The sequence below is a fragment of the Tursiops truncatus genome, chromosome Y (assembly GCF_011762595.2).
Source record: "Tursiops truncatus isolate mTurTru1 chromosome Y, mTurTru1.mat.Y, whole genome shotgun sequence".
In the NCBI taxonomy this organism is placed as follows: Eukaryota; Metazoa; Chordata; class Mammalia; order Artiodactyla; family Delphinidae; genus Tursiops; species Tursiops truncatus.
The window spans coordinates 5756794-5772341 of NC_133428.1; the positions used below are offsets into that span (position 1 = coordinate 5756794).

Genomic DNA, 15548 nt, shown 5'->3' on the forward strand with positions numbered 1-15548 from the left:
GGTGCTTTTATATATAAGAGAGGAAATTATGGAAACTGTAGCATTCCGTAGCGGAAGCCTATTTGTTACCATGGTAATAAAGCAAAAGTGATGTGAGTTGTAAAAAGAAAAATGTTGTAGGACAGTGGCAGGCTCTGATGTCACCTTTGTAATGATGATTGTATGTCATCATTATACGTATTATTTCGTTACACGTACGTGTGTGTGCATGCATTGTGTGAAGTCTTCAAGGGTGTGCCCTCAGTCCCTGGGGGGCTGGGGGAGGGGGTCTAGAGGATTTATGTGTCTTTATGTCCCTTTATGTCATTTAATGGCATTCTTTTCTATCACTCCGAAACCTCTATTCTACACGTTATCAAAAGCCGTGGACTTGATTCCAAATTCAGAGCCGGTCCCCTGGGTAAACCAGTTAGTACCTTGAAACAACCCAGCAGGCTGATACATTCATAAAGATGAGAGGCTTAATTGGTTCTTTCTACAAGCAAGTCAAGACCATTCCATTTGTCTGTGCCGTAGGGTCAGGGAAGGTCTTCAGAGGGAGTGAGTGCCCTTCAGGCGTCTAGGAAGCAGTCAGTAGCGTCATAAATCAAATCTAGCTCCGATACAGAAAACCTGCATCTCCCAGAGGCCGTCGGGCCCTTGCATTTGGGGGTGTCATCCTGGCTGCCTCCCCCCACCCCCTCAAGGTCAACGCGTACCACGAAAAAATCGTACCACGGTTTTCAATGCTGACTGCCTCTGGTCCCCTGGTCGGGGCTCCTGTCCAATAAGCCCTTTGAAATTCCCTTTAGCAGGTCTCCAATTACAAACGATCACGTCTCCCCTGTGCAGTGTGCCCTTGTCAGGATAACATATATGGCTGGCCGTGGTTGGTTCCCTTCACCGTGCATCGAAATCTGTCCAGTGAAGACGGATCGGAAAGTCTGGTTCTCGGATGGATGCACTCAGCGGCTGAGAGGCCTGGTTAAGCACCTCAGGGACACACGTCCAGGGAGCCTTCTGTCTCACCTCTGCGTCCTGAGCTGCTCCGTTGTCGGGGACCAAGCATCCAGGTACAAGCACGCTGTCCCAGCAGCTTAAGACATGTGACACCCCCAGTTGACATTCCATCATGTCCTAGGGACCCGCCATCCATGACTCCAGGCTCCTTGGAGGTCAGCCTCTCGCCGAAGATGCTGGTGACCCAGGGGAAGCCCAAGGTCATCACAGCGGTCCTCATAAGAGAGGTTGGGGGGCTGAGGGTCAGAGAGGGAGAAGTGACGGCAGAAGCAGAGGTCATGGCTTCCTGGCTTTGAAGGTGGAACAGAGGACCACGGGCCAGGGGATGCAGTGGCCTCTCAGAGCTGAAAGAGGCAAGGAAACACTCTCCCCACGACACCTCCAGAAGGAGTACAGCGCTGCCCACACCTGGATTTTCGCCCAGATCCACGGTATGCTCCCGACCTCTTAGAATTGGAAGAAGATGATACCTTTGTGCTGTTTTGAGCCATGATTTTGTGATAGTTCCCAAGAGCCCCCAGAGGAAATTCAGACACTGCCCTCTCTCCTTAGATCTCAAGTGTCCAGACCATCACCTTGTGGCTTTTTAAGCTCCTTGCCTTCAGATCCTGCCCTTCTGGGGCACGTTGATAAGACTCACCTCTCAGGTGGGCGCCTGCGTCACCTACCTGTGCCGGATGCTGCCCCGGACGCCACGAGGGAGTCCTTCTTGAAGCATCAGCCCCTCCCATCCTGATGGTGGCTTTGACGCACGTCTTAGAAACACCCAGATGACGCCCACGACATGCTGGATGTCGCACAGCACTTTGTAAACATCGGCGTGTTTAATCTGTATTCCAAGACCACGGGGCGGGCACGAATCCTGCCCCCAGTTTACCAAGGGGAACGTGGAGGGATTTTTTTTTTTTAACATTAGAAACGATTCGGTTTTATGAATGAACATATATTAAAATTCACAGTTTATAGTATAGTCTAAATAAAGTCTCTCAGAAATCCACTGTAGGGTCCTTGATCGAAGCAAAGGTGACAAGCTTTCGAGAAACATCCTTGTCCTTCCGATACCGTGATCTGAGGATGGTGCACGTCACGCACCAGGCATGATGGAGTGTGTTTCCTGGGTGCCGTGTGCTGGGAGATGCATATTGGATTCTGAATAGACAGGAAGGTGCTCTAAACAGTGCTCCCTCTGGGATAAATAACGTCTCCCATTTTCTATACACCTTAGGAAAAAAAAAGATCACATCACCTCAGATGGGATTCCCTAGGAGGCATGGAGCAGGGAGTTAGGGTGTGATGTCCTTCAGACTCGTGACATCTCTCTGCACAGAGCTGTGAAGACAGTTACTAGGGCATCGGGAGGTATGTCCCAACATCGTACCAGGCAGTGGGTACTCCCTTCCGCAGCAATCTTCATGAGTGCTGAAAGGAGGAGGACGGTGTCAATGATCTGCCCTTGCAGTGGACGCAGGACACGAAAGGTGCAGCCCTTGGAGGGGGTTGAAGGCTGGGCTAAGGTCCAAGGAGCCTGAACCAGGCTGGGACCATCAGTGATGCAGAGATAGCTCAAGATGAGGGTGGCCATACTGTCATTTCTCCCTTGTCTGCTGGGTCCCTCATCAGAACCCCAGATCCCCACAAACGGTGTGAGCTACCCCCATCTCCATTCTCCCCAGGACAACTGGTCCCAGCCCCAATGAGTGTCTTAGATGTTGGGTCTGGACCTCCTCCCAGGACGCCCGATAACAGATGTCAATAGTGGTGTTATTACAGGTGGCCAGTAGGCACACGAAAAGATGCTCAACATCACTAATTATTAGAGAAATGCAAATCGATACTACAGTGAGGTATCACCTCACACTGGTCAGAATGGCCATCGTTAAAAAGTCTACAAATAACAAATGCTGGAGAGGGTGTGGAGAAGAAGGGAGCCCTCCTACACTGTTGGGAGGAATGTAAGTTGGTGTAGCCACTATGGAAAACAGTATGGAGATTCCTCAGAAAACTAAAAATAAAGCTACCATATGATCTAGCAATCCCACTCCTGGACATATATCCAGACAAAACTCTAATTCAAAAAGATACGTGCACCCCAGTGTTCATAGCAGCACTGTTTACAATAGCCAAGACATGGAAACAACCTAAATGTCCATCAACAGAGGAGTGGATAGAGAAGATGTGGTACATGTACACAGTGGAATATTACTCAGCCATAAAAATGAACAGAATAATGCCACTTGCAGCAACATGGATGGACCTGGAGATGATCCTACTGAGTGAAGTCAGTCACACAGAGAAAGACACATACCATGTGATCTCACATGTGGAATCTAAAATATGGCACAAATGAACTTATCTACCCAACAGAAACAGACTCACAGACACAGAGAACACAGTTGTGGTTGCCAAGGGGGAGGGGAGATGGGGGAGGGATGGGTGGGAGTTTGGGATTAGCAGATGCAAACTATTATATATAGAATGGATAAACAACAAGGTCCTACTGTAGAGCACAGGGAACTCTTCTCTATCCTGTGATAAACCATCATGGAAAAGAATATGAAAAAAGAAAGTGTCTGTGTGTATAACTGAGTCACTTTGCTGTGCAGCAGAAATTAGCACAGCATTGTAAATCAACTATACTTCAAAAAAAAACCCCAAAACAGCGATGTTGTAGGATCAGATGCACCCAGCCTACAGAGCAGCCCGTGGACTGGAGGGCGTGGTGGGATGGACCTGGGGTCTGGTTAGAGGCCGGTGCAGAGGGGCAGAAGGAGTTCATTTTGAAAATGATTCTAGAGACCAAGTCAGCCGTCTTGACTGCTTGCCCGTGGAAAGTGAACCAAGAAAGACTCGGGTCATTTGGGGTTTCTGACTCAGGGAAGTCGGGTGCATGGTGGTGGCTGTCCAGGAAATGGGGGAACTGGCAGGTGGGGATGGAAGGATGATTGACCCTGAGGTGTGTCCGTAGGGTCTCTACCTCTGGGTGCCAGCTGGGCTGCTCTGAGCGTCTGTGTGCAGCTCAGAGGAGCAGGTGGAATTTGTGGTTGCAAACATGCAGGCAGGAAGGGAGGTGACCCACGAGGCCGTGGGTGTGGGTGACGCACCCATCATGACTGATGAGGAAGATGGGGAGGGTTGGAGTCTCTGGAAGAAGCAAGACCTGGCCGTTCCGTGCAGCACCTCCCCTCCGTCCTCTCTGCCCCTCATTTTCGTAATTTGTTAATTCTGGATAATACCATCTCCTAAGACTGTTGTGAGCATTGCTGACATAATACGTGGGAAAGCATTTGCAACACTGTAAAGCCCTGGATAATTACGTAGTTATAAGGCGTTCGTGTTCCCCTCTCACCGCACACAGCTCACGGCTCTGTTACGCACCGTGTGAACCCCACCCTCTGCTCTCTTTCCTTCGCTTTATTTTATTTATTTAGTTTTTGTGCGCTTGCACCCAGCCCTCGACCCATCACCTCTGCTGGTTTTCCGCTCCAGGGGCGCGGGGGCTCTTATCTAAATGATCTCTCTTGGCTTTTTGGCTTCATGCAGAGAAAAACTTCAGCTGTAAATACGCAGTGTCTCCCCAGCCCTGCGCCCCAGGCCCCCGGCGTGCGTCTGTCCTTCAGGGATTCCGAAGCCTCTGATAAAAGCCACCCTGTTTGCTGCCGGGGTTTGGCTTCACATTTGAGACATCTCTGCTTTCTTACAAGTCTCCAAGAGGATCTCAGTTTTTTTTTTTTAAGCTGCAGGTAAAATGGGAGATGTTGTTTATCCCAGAGGGACCACTGTTTAGAGCATCTTGTTATCTATTCAGAATCCGACTCTCATTTCCCAGCCCATGGCACCCAGGAAACATACTTCCTCGTGCTTGGAAGAGCTCCTATCAATGACAAGTGAACGGGGACAGGTAATCCAGTTGTGCTGGGAGCTGCAGCAGGTGTACCTGGGAGGTACAGCCTTCATTTTAAAAATCGTAGGAGGTACCGTCCTCAGGTCCACGGTATCATCAGAATAAGGATGTTTCCCGAACGCTTGTCATCTTTATTTTGATCAAGGATCCTGCAGCGGATTTTTGAAATGCATTATTTAGACGATGAACTGTGAATTGAATATGTGTTCATTCATAAAACTGAATCGTTTTTAATATGTTAAAAAATCCCTGCATGTCCTCCTCTGTAAATTAGAGGCTGTATTTGTGTGCACGTCGTGGTGTTGGGATACAGGTTAAATGTGCCAACATTTACGAAGTGTTTTCCAATATCCGGCACAGCCTGGGTGCCACGGGGATATTTCCGAGACGTGTTTCGAAGGCATCATTAGGAATGGGGGTGGGGGATGCTTCAGAAGGATTCCCTCGTGGTGTTCAGGGCAGCGCCTGGCACACGTAAGTGCTGCAGGAGTTTCTGCTGCCCCCACCGAAGCTGCTTGGACCAGTACCATGACCTCTTTTGTCTGTTGGGTTCTAGCTCAAAAGGATTTGGGGGAAGGGGTGCTGGTTATTTCCTCTTCATGCTTTTTAGATAACCTGAAGACATCCTCGTTTAAATATAGAGTTGGGACATGTAGTCATCAGCTCAGGCTGCCCCAGTAGAACACTGCAGACTGGGCAGCTTAAACAACAGACATTTGTTTCTCCAGGTTTCGGAGGCTGGGAGTCTGAGATTACGGTGTGGGCAGATTAGTCCCTGGCGAGGCTGTCTTCCTGGCTTACAGATGCCGCCTTCTTGCCGTGTCCTCACGTGGTGGAGAGGGAGCTCTGGGGTATCTTCTTTGCTTTTAAGGACACTAAATCCCATCCTGGGGGCCCCACCCTCATGACCTCATCTAACCCTAATCCCCTCCCAAAGGCTCCATCTCCTAATAGCACCCCATCGGGGATAAGAGCTTCAGTGTATGAACTCGGGGGTTGCACACATTCCATCCATAGCAGGACGTATGCATTCACTGGACACCTGTTTAAGAAGCATCTCCCACCCGCCATGGACGTTGCTGGTCTCAGGTCTATGTGGCAGAACCTGAGCATCAGGGGCTGGACACCCACACAAACACCTGGCATCTGGGTGAGGAAGCTGAGGCTAACGGAGAGTGGTGGCTTTAGCAAGGTCTCCTGGGTCACGAGAGGTGATGCAGAAATTGAACCCTGGTCCTGGGACCCGCAGTTCTTTGGTGCCACTCCCTCCTCCAGAGGATGTAGCTAAACGTCCCAAAGTTAACGTTGGGCGTGGGAGGGAGTGTGTGTTGTGCATGTGACCTGCTTATACACACGTGTGCATCTCAGCGTCTACCAGACTTCCTTCCTTTCACTCAGGCGTGATGTGTCATCACCCTGATGGGTGAGGGTTAGGACAGTGACATCGGATGTCGGGAAGAAGAAATGCGTAAAGCCGTCCGTTTCGGGAGCTGCCAAAACATTTAGGAATTAAAAAGTACAAATGAAGTCTCATTTCTTCTATCTTTATCATCTGCCCAGGGCTTGGAAATGTCTGCAGATGCTCGGGGGTGGCTGTATTTAGCCCAGCATCTATCATGTGTTTAAGTGGGATAAGTGGATGAGATTAATTCTCCGTGAGATGCACGAGCATGAAGAACAGCTCTTTTTTTTCCCCCTGTCCTTTTCTATGTCAGACAACTACCTGGCTGGGCAGGGCCACCTGGGTGAGTGTGTGTACATGCGTGTAAGTGTATTTGTGTGCATGGGTGTATATGTGTGTGCATGTGAATGCATGTGTGTGTGAATGTGTGCATGAGGGTATGTGTGTGTGCCTATGAATGTGTGTGCATGGCAGTATATGTGTGTGCATGTGAATGTGTGCATGTGACTGTGTGCATGGGGGTATATGTGTGCATGTGGATGTGTGTGCATGTGATTGTGCATGTGAATGTGTGTGTATGGGTGTATATGTATGTGTGCATGTGACTGTGTATGGGTGTATGTGTGTGCATGTGACTGTGCATGGGGGTATATGTGTGTGGATGGGTGTGTGGGTGGGTGTATATGTGTGCATGGGTGTGTGTGTGCATGTGAATGCATGTGTGCATGGGTATATGTGTGTGTGCATGTGAGTGTGTGGATGGGTGTATATGTGTGTGCATGTGACTATGCATGGGGGTATATGTGTGTGCATGTGAATGTGTGCATGGAGGTATGTGTGTTTGCATGTGAACGTGTGCATGTGAATGTGTGTGTGTATATGTGTGAGTGCATGTGACTGTGGATGGGTGTATATGTGTGTGCACGTGACTATGCATGGGGGTATATGTGTGTGCATGTGAATGTGTGCATGGAGGTATGTGTTTTTGCATGTGAACGTGTGCATGTAAATGCGTGTGTGTGCATGTGAATGTGTGTGTGCGTGGGGGTATATGTGTGTGCATGTGAATGTGTGGATGGATATATATGTGTGTGTGCATGGGGGTATATGTGTGTATGCATGTGACTGTATGCATGGGGGTATGTGTGTGCATGTGAATGGGTGTGTGAATGGGTGTATATATGTGTGTGCAAGTGAATGTGTGTGTGTATGGGTGTAAATGTGTGAGTGCGTGTGACTGTGTGTGCACGGGGGTATATGTCTGTGCTTCGAAGTCCCTTTCCTTCAGAAACAGGATGATCAACAGATTTCCATTGTAATCCCGTCTCCTGACAGTAGCTGAATTTTGGGCCCAGTGCCGTGCCCTTTGGGCATCCCACGCTCATGTCCGGCACACCACAGGCAGTACCTTCTGGAACTGCCATCCTTGTGTCTTAGTTGGACATGCGGACCACAAGCACTGTTACCCAGACAAGAGGACTTTCAACGTGTGGGGGAAATGGACCCCCAGATAAGGCCCGCTGGAGGACCCAAAAGAAGCAGCCTCTAGAGAGGGCTGGACACGTCCCAGGGAAATCCCAGGAGCGGGGGAGCCTGCAGCTGCAACAAAGCAGGTGTTTCTGATGGAGGTGACTCACTCTGGGGGTGAAGCACGGCAGGGGGTTTCTGGGCATGGACCCCTGAATCCTCAGCCTGGAGAACGGTTGACTTACGAAGCAAGCTCGTCCCAGGAGCCGATTGAAGGATCTGTTGGCCAAGGAGGTGTAAGTCCATCCTAAGAAGAACGTCTCAGACACCACTGAAGGGAAGAGCAGTTCCTCTGTCTTGTGATAACGTATAAGGGAAAATCACCTGGAAAATGTATGTGTGGGACCCTCCCGGCTCTCACCCTGCGGTCCACGCTCTACACGTGGCTGTGCCCGGTCTGGATTTTATCACAAAAGTGGAATCACGAGGAGATGCCGTCTTGGATTCTGTGAGTCGTTCCTGGAAATCCTCAGCCCTGCGGGGGTCCTGGGTACCCCAGGACCTCTAGTCAGTGGGTCCGGAGTGCAGGAGGACCCCAGAGACGTGTGGTGAGCGCCGTTAAGGAGAACCGAGGCCATAAACACGCACAGGCTTTGCCACCTCTGGGTGGACAGCACCAGAATCGAATCACAGTTGAGGTGGAAACAGAACCCTGGTCCTAGCCACCGCCCCAGGAAGACAGGTAAATCCAACATCCGTTCCCAGAAAACAGACTCAGGGCACATGCGACGTGCAGGCAGCGTCTCCTATTTAAATGAGTAAATCCTTTTTTCTTGGAGGATTTTTTGTTTAATACATCTGAAAAGAATGGCATATACAGAAAACCGGATGTGAGAAAGCATCGGAGCAACACTGACGAATTGACAAGGATGAGACTTGGGGCTGCTGGAATAGGTGACCTACGCGTTTCTAAAAGTTGGAAACTGCAACTAAAATAAGATGAAAAAACCCCTATCAGCACTTGGGGAAAAAACCCCCAAACACTTAGGAGTCTTCATAAGACTGCGTGTCAGATCAATATGCTTTATACTTTATAACTGACATATAACATTGTATAACTTTATCTCCATAAAAAAGTAGTAGAATCCTGTCTAAAGGAGCTTGTTGCTACAGTGAAATGAATGTTTTTTCCTGAAGAGGCATGACCCCTGACCCCTCCTGACCCCATGGCCACCCCTTCCCACCCCGTCCCAGCACATGAGAACACAGGCTTTCCAGTAATGCGTGTTCCCCTCTGCGGACTTTCTTGCAAACCTACAGGCTCCTCCTGGGAGACGCCCATATGTTTCAGATTGTCTTCGTCAACTCATGTCTTGACCGTAGGGTCCCAGGATCTTGCTTCCTTGAGTATGGGACCCGGTAACATCAAAGGAACAGTTAACCCGGCTGCCCTCCGCAGTTTCCCATCTTTGTCATGTCCAGTGTTTTTGGCAGGTGGGTACACAGCCCTCTTGGGAGATCACACGGGGAGGTGTTGGTCTTCCAGACAATACCTTCAAAGTCGCGGCTTCTCTGCCTGTCAGGTGGCTCCGTGGAGTAAAGGAAGCTTTGCCCTGCGCTTCTCTTTTTAACCTTCTCCAGCCCGATTATAAGTGCCGGGGGACATTTGTCATCACGACTTCCGAGATGGCCCTTTTGAGCACGTCTGAATCCAGAAAGACGTGACCGTGGGGTTGTTTCCTGGCCTGCGTGTGTACCTGAGGGTCCCACAATGGGACACTCTTAGAGGCACACGAGAAGGACCAGGGCTAGGCGTGTTGAGCGGATTTCCAAACGTGTGTTACATGCGATGAGCTCCTGACAAGTCATCGTCATGACAGTAACATGAGGGGATTATGTAGGTTTCTGGACACTGAATCGTAGCCCCAAAGCCCCTCACTTCCCACAAGGTCTAATCCCTTGAACTTCTCTGCCTCGTTCTTTTAATCCACCGGTTCTTTTTTTTTTTTTTTTTTGCAGTTTTTAAAAAATTATAGTTGATTTACAGTGTTTCAGGTGTACAGAAAAGTGATTCAGTTTTATATATATATCTATGTTCTTTTTCTGATTCTTTTCCATGACAGGTTCTTACAAGATTTTGAATATAGTTCCCTGTGCTGTACAGTAGGACCTTTACATATAATAGTGTGTGTCTGTTAGTCCCAAACTCCTAATTTATCCCTGCCCCCGTTTCCCCTTTTGGTATCTGTAGCTCTGTTTTCTGTTTGTGAATCTGTTTGTGTTTCATAAATAAGTTCATTTGTATTACTTTTTAGACTCTGCATGTAAGTGATGTCATATGGTATTTGTCTTTGTCTGACCTCACTTAGTACGATAATCTCCAGGTCCATCCATGTTGCTGCAAATGGCATTATGTCATTCTTTTCCATGGCTGAGTAATACTCCATCACACACACACACACACACACACACACACACACACACACACACACACACACACACACACACACACACACACACACACACACACACACACACACACACACACACACACACACAGTTATATATATACACCCCACCACCCCACGTCTTCTTCTAATCCACTGACCGTGCCCAGGGACCAGCTCCCAACCCAAAACACAGGGTGTCTGGTGTTCAAACCTTCGTCCTTCCCTCCTACTGCCCGAGGTCCACTTTTCTCAATCTCTTCTCAGCCTTTCAAGCTTTTTCTTGAACTTACAGTTCTCCTGCTGTAACTCTCCTCACTGCATGGAAACCAAGAACCTTTCTGCCGTCTCGACGTTTCCACCTCAAATTGCTAAATGTCGTGCGTTCAACACAGAGGCGGAACCGTCATCTGCTCTGAGCCAACGAGGAAGCATTTCGGTTTCATCAGGCGTTGGCCAGACAGCAGAAACGAATACCACGTTGTAAACAACTCTACTTCAATAAAAATAAACTTTTTAGAAAAGAGTTGGAGACCTGAGTATTTACACTGGGGTCTTCATACGCATCTATCGAAATGGATTAACCCAATGTGGAAGTACAGCCCACTTCCTGCACCCATGGAGGCTGGGCTGCCCCAGCCTGTCCGGCCCGGCTTTGCGCCTGAGTCCATGGAAGAAGGTCGGAGGTGCTGTCTCACCCACAGTGTCTGTGAGCATGGCGACCCCCGTGTCTCTGCTCTGAAAATTGACCTCTGTTCTTCTTTCCTTCTCCCTGCAGACCCCGGATGAGGGAGCCCGGACCTCCATCTACGCGGCGGTCACCCCAGCGCTGGAAGGCCGTGGGGGCTGCTATCTTTACAACGAGAAAGAGACCAAGTCTCTGGGGGTCACGTACGACCTGGAGCTTCAGCGACAGCTGTGGGCCAGAAGTTGCCAGATGACGGGCATCGCCGACGTGACCCAGGAGGTCTTCTAGGGTTAGCCACCCGCCGAGGAGACCGTGATCTGCCAGGCATGCGCGGGTGTGTCTGTGCTGGACCACGTGTCTGCGTCGTTCACATCCCCCGCCCTTGGGGCTCTGTCTCCCCAGCGTCTCCCGTCGGCTTCCTTGCCCTGGGCTGGAACTTGAGGAGAAGAGGAATGCTGAGTGCGACCCCAAGCAGCTGGCCCTCAGCCATGAATCTCGTGATCCCCAATGTGTCCAGTTGTACCGGGTGCCCTGAGTCATTAAACCCTGCCAGCCATGCAGGCGGTGTTCTTGCTTAGCACAGAGGCGCCGAGGACCCTGGGGTAGAAACATCTGGGTGAAACGAACACTTTCAAGGGGGCCTGGGACTCTTGGGCGCTGGTGGCTTTGAGGGTGTCCTGTGTCCCCTGTTCTCTCACTCGCAATTTGTGCCAGAGGTGCGGTTCTGATTTGTGGGTCCTGGAAAGGGAGAGACGTGAGCCTTCCTTAGTCTGTTGATCAAGGGTCATGTGACCACCCTAACCCTCTGCCCCACCATCTTTAGGGGGACCAGGTCCTAGGAGCTTCCTGCCGCCATTAGGGCATCTATCAGGGCTCTCACCCTGTGACTCATGGAAAGACCCTCAACAGAGGGGTAGGGAATTCTCTAGGACATGGGGTAAGAAAGGGGGCCTGGACACCTGTCACCGTGGGGTCTGTGGGACAGGGTTGGGGCCTGGACCCTGTCACCATGGGGTCTGTAGGAGGGGGCCTGGACACCTGTCACCATGGGGGTCTGTGGGACGGGGCCTGGACACCTGTCACCATGGGGTCTGTAGGACAGGGATGGGGCCTGGACACCTGTCACCATGGGCATCTGTAGGATGGAACCTGGACACCTGTCACCATGGGGTCTGTGGGATGGGGCCTGGACACCTGTCACCATGGGCATCTGTAGGATGGAACCTGGACACCTGTCACCATGGGGTCTGTGGGATGGGGCCTGGACACCTGTCACCATGGGCATCTGTAGGATGGAACCTGGACACCTGTCACCATGGGGTCTGTGGGATGGAACCTGGACACTTGTCACCATGGGGTCTGTGGGATGGGGCCTGGACACCTGTCACCATGGGGTCTTTGGGATGGGGCCTGGACACCTGTCACCATGGGCATTTGTAGGATGGGGCCTGGACACCTGTCACCGTGGGGTCTGTAGGATGGAGCCTGGACACCTGTCACCGTGGGGTCTGTAGGATGGGGCCTGGACACCTGTCACCATGGGGTCTGTGGGACGGGGCCTGGACACCTGTCACCATGGGCATCTGTAGGATGGGGCCTGGACACCTGTCACCATGGGCATCTGTAGGATGGGGCCTGGACACCTGTCACCATGGGGTCTGTGGCACAGGGACGGGGCCTGGACACCTGTCACCATGGGGTCTGTAGGATGGGGCCTGGACACCTGTCACTGTGGGGTCTGTAGGACAGGGACGGGCACGGGGCCTGGACTAAACCAATCATGGGATTCAGCTGCACAGGGTTTGCTGGTCTGCACGTTCCCCCACCATTTTTTAGGGCCTTAGTCTAAGAATGGCAGCTTTGCTGCCCACTTGCCCTTCAGTGGTCACATAAAGCCTCTCTTCTGGTATCTGCTTCTTCATTTCATCGTCTGTTAACACAGGCATGTTCCTCTCCTGGAGACGTGTGCAGGGCTTGGATTCTACTTCAGACCACGATACTAATGTAATAACAGCAATCATGTCGAATGCCCCGTGCTTCCCTGGATTTGGGTGCCCATCGCAGTGTCAGGCTCTTCCTGAACTAGTTTCATCGTGGACCTTCCAGAGTCTGCAGACACCTCATCTTTCAGCAGCGTGACGGCCGCCCTCTATGCCTTGGAAACAGGTCAGTGGTGGGACCATCCTGGTTTCATCCAGTTCCCTCTGTAGTGGCTTGAATGGTGGCTTCTCAAGATACATGTCCACATCCTAACCCCTGAAACCTGCAAACGTGTTCCTATTGGGAAAAGAATCATCGCAGATGTCATTAAGGTCTTAAGTTGAGGACACCATCCTAGCTTATCCAGGTAGGGCGAATGTACTCACAAGGTTGCTGATTGGAAACAGGGAGAGGGAGAACTGATTACAGAAGAGGGAGGGGGTCATGTGACCACAGAGTCAGGGATGGGAGGGATGCGGCCACAAGTCCAGGGACGCCTGGAGCCCCCAGAAGCTGGAAGAGGCAGGAAGGACCCTCCCCTGGAGCCTCTTCAGGGAGCTCAGCCCCACATCTTCAGAACTGAGAGAGAATAAATTTCAGTTGCTTTAAGATACCAGCACCTTGATGGTAATTTGTTACAAGAAACTCATACAGTTGTTGACACATGTGAACATCTCTAGCAGCTTAGTGGACCTTTGCCTGGGCATCCGGGCCCGCCCTGCTTCACCCACCAGTCAGGCAAGGAAGGCTCAATCCTCTCTCTGAGAATGGCTCTTGGGTTCTCAAATTCCAACATGGAGAGATCAGACATTTAGAATGCTAGCAAAAGGACTCTGTGTGTTTCCTGCCAGACTGCACCCTGAATTTCAAGACCAGGGACCACTGGTCAGCTAACCATGCATTCCCTCAATTGGCAAAATCCCGCTGAGGCCCCAAACCTGATGTCAGCCCCCAGCACATTCATGCGTTGGAAAAACAACCAGCAGCTCTTCCAGAGTGGGGTTCACACTACACTAGATAGATAGGTAGGTAGGTAGGTAGGTAAGTAGATAGATAGATAGATAGATAGAAAGAAAAAGAAAGAAAGAAGAAAGAAAGAAAGAAGGAAGGAAGGGAGGGAGGGAGGAAGGAAAGAAAGAAAGAAAGAAAGAGGGTTTCCGGGTCAGCAAACTTTTTATATATAGGACCAGTTAATAAATATCTTCATATTTTAGGGCTTTATGATCTATTACAACTGCTCAACTCTTCCATATGATGCACAAGCATCTACACACGCTACGCTAACATGTGTGGCTGTGTTCTAATAAACCTTTATTTACAGAAAAGGGGGGAGGTCAGATTTATCCGAGGCCCGTACTTTGTTGACCTTGGGTTTTGACCCCTGTGTGCCACGTGGAGCCTTGTAAGTCCTGTCGTATGGGTGGGCATTTAGCCTCAGAAAGACTCGGTGTCTCACCCAGTTTCGAGTTCCTGCTGGCCCTTAGGTGGGAACCTCAGGGGTGTCTAACCCCAGAGACCATGTTTTCCTTACAGATGAACAAGATGTTATGAGTTCTGTGTCGTGCAACCAGGAGACGGTGGTGTAAAAGGACAGGAGACCAGGACGTGTATGTTTGAGTCCTTACCTCCTCGCCTGCATCCTGCTGTGGTTGGCAGAGCTGAGACCGCAGCGTCTGGGACTGTTCATGTGGTGGCCTGAGAGGAACAAACCAGGGCCCCTTCTGCAGGTGCGCAGACTCTGCAGGACGTCCGCTCGGATAAGAAACATCCTGACACCCTTCCCGGGAGAACCATAGGGTGACAAGGAGGCTCCCGGGGACCATGGACCAGGACGAGGAAGAGAGCTGCCAGAGGGTCAGAGATTCCTGTCCCCCTTCATCACAGTTGCAGGGGAGGTGATGATTACGGTGTGAAGCCACAAGACGATTTGTGGGTCCTGGTGGCCCGTGGCTCAGATCACTGTGTGAAGATGGGGGCGCATGGTCCCAGTGGAAGACCCTGCTTATTCAAACAGCTCACTATTATGTCGTGTGTAAGAGTGTCCTGGGCGGCTGTAACACAGGACCACAAACTGGGAGTCTGAAAAGAACAGAAATTCATCCAGCCCCCGGTCCTGGAGACCAGATGTCTGAGGTCAAGATGTCCCAGAGCTGTGCTCCCTCCAGACGCTCCCGGGGAGGATCCTTCCCGCCTCTTCCAGCTTCTGGGGGCTCCAGGCGTCCCTGGGCTTGTGGCCGCATCCCTCCCATCGCTGCCTGTGTCTGCATGTGGCTTCTTCTCTGTGTCTGTGTCTCTCCTCTTCTGTGTCTTATAAGGACAGTGTCATTGGATGTAGGGCCACCCTCCTCCAGGAGGACCTCATCTCAGACCCTTCACTTCCATCCGGATAATCAAGAATGATCTCTTCATCTCAAGATCCTTCATTAGTTACATCTGTCAAGAGCCTTTTGCAGACAAAGTCATATCCACAGGTAACAGGGTTTAGGACGTGGTCATATCTTTTTGGTAGAAAATATTCAATCCACTGCGTGGTACATGAACTGGATACTTGGAAACTCAGGAAACATCCATTCCTTTTCTGGTGAACTGGAAAACCACGGAGGTCACGGCTTCTTCTATATGTACCCAAGGCCGCTTTCCTGGGCGAGTGACCCATGTCACTAC

The 15548-nt window shown here is 50.7% G+C and overlaps 1 protein-coding gene across 1 annotated transcript in view; it reads left to right on the plus strand.

Annotated features, from left to right (window-relative positions):
* Positions 1-11462, plus strand: part of LOC117310570 (polyprenol dehydrogenase-like) — a 192986-nt gene extending 181524 nt beyond the window's left edge. Inside the window, exon 7 of the mRNA XM_033850271.2 lies at positions 10995-11462. Within this exon, the coding sequence (XP_033706162.1) occupies positions 10995-11192 (198 nt within the window). The 3' untranslated portion in view covers positions 11193-11462. The remainder of the gene's footprint in view (positions 1-10994) is intronic.
* Positions 11463-15548: the final 4086 nt, after the last annotated feature.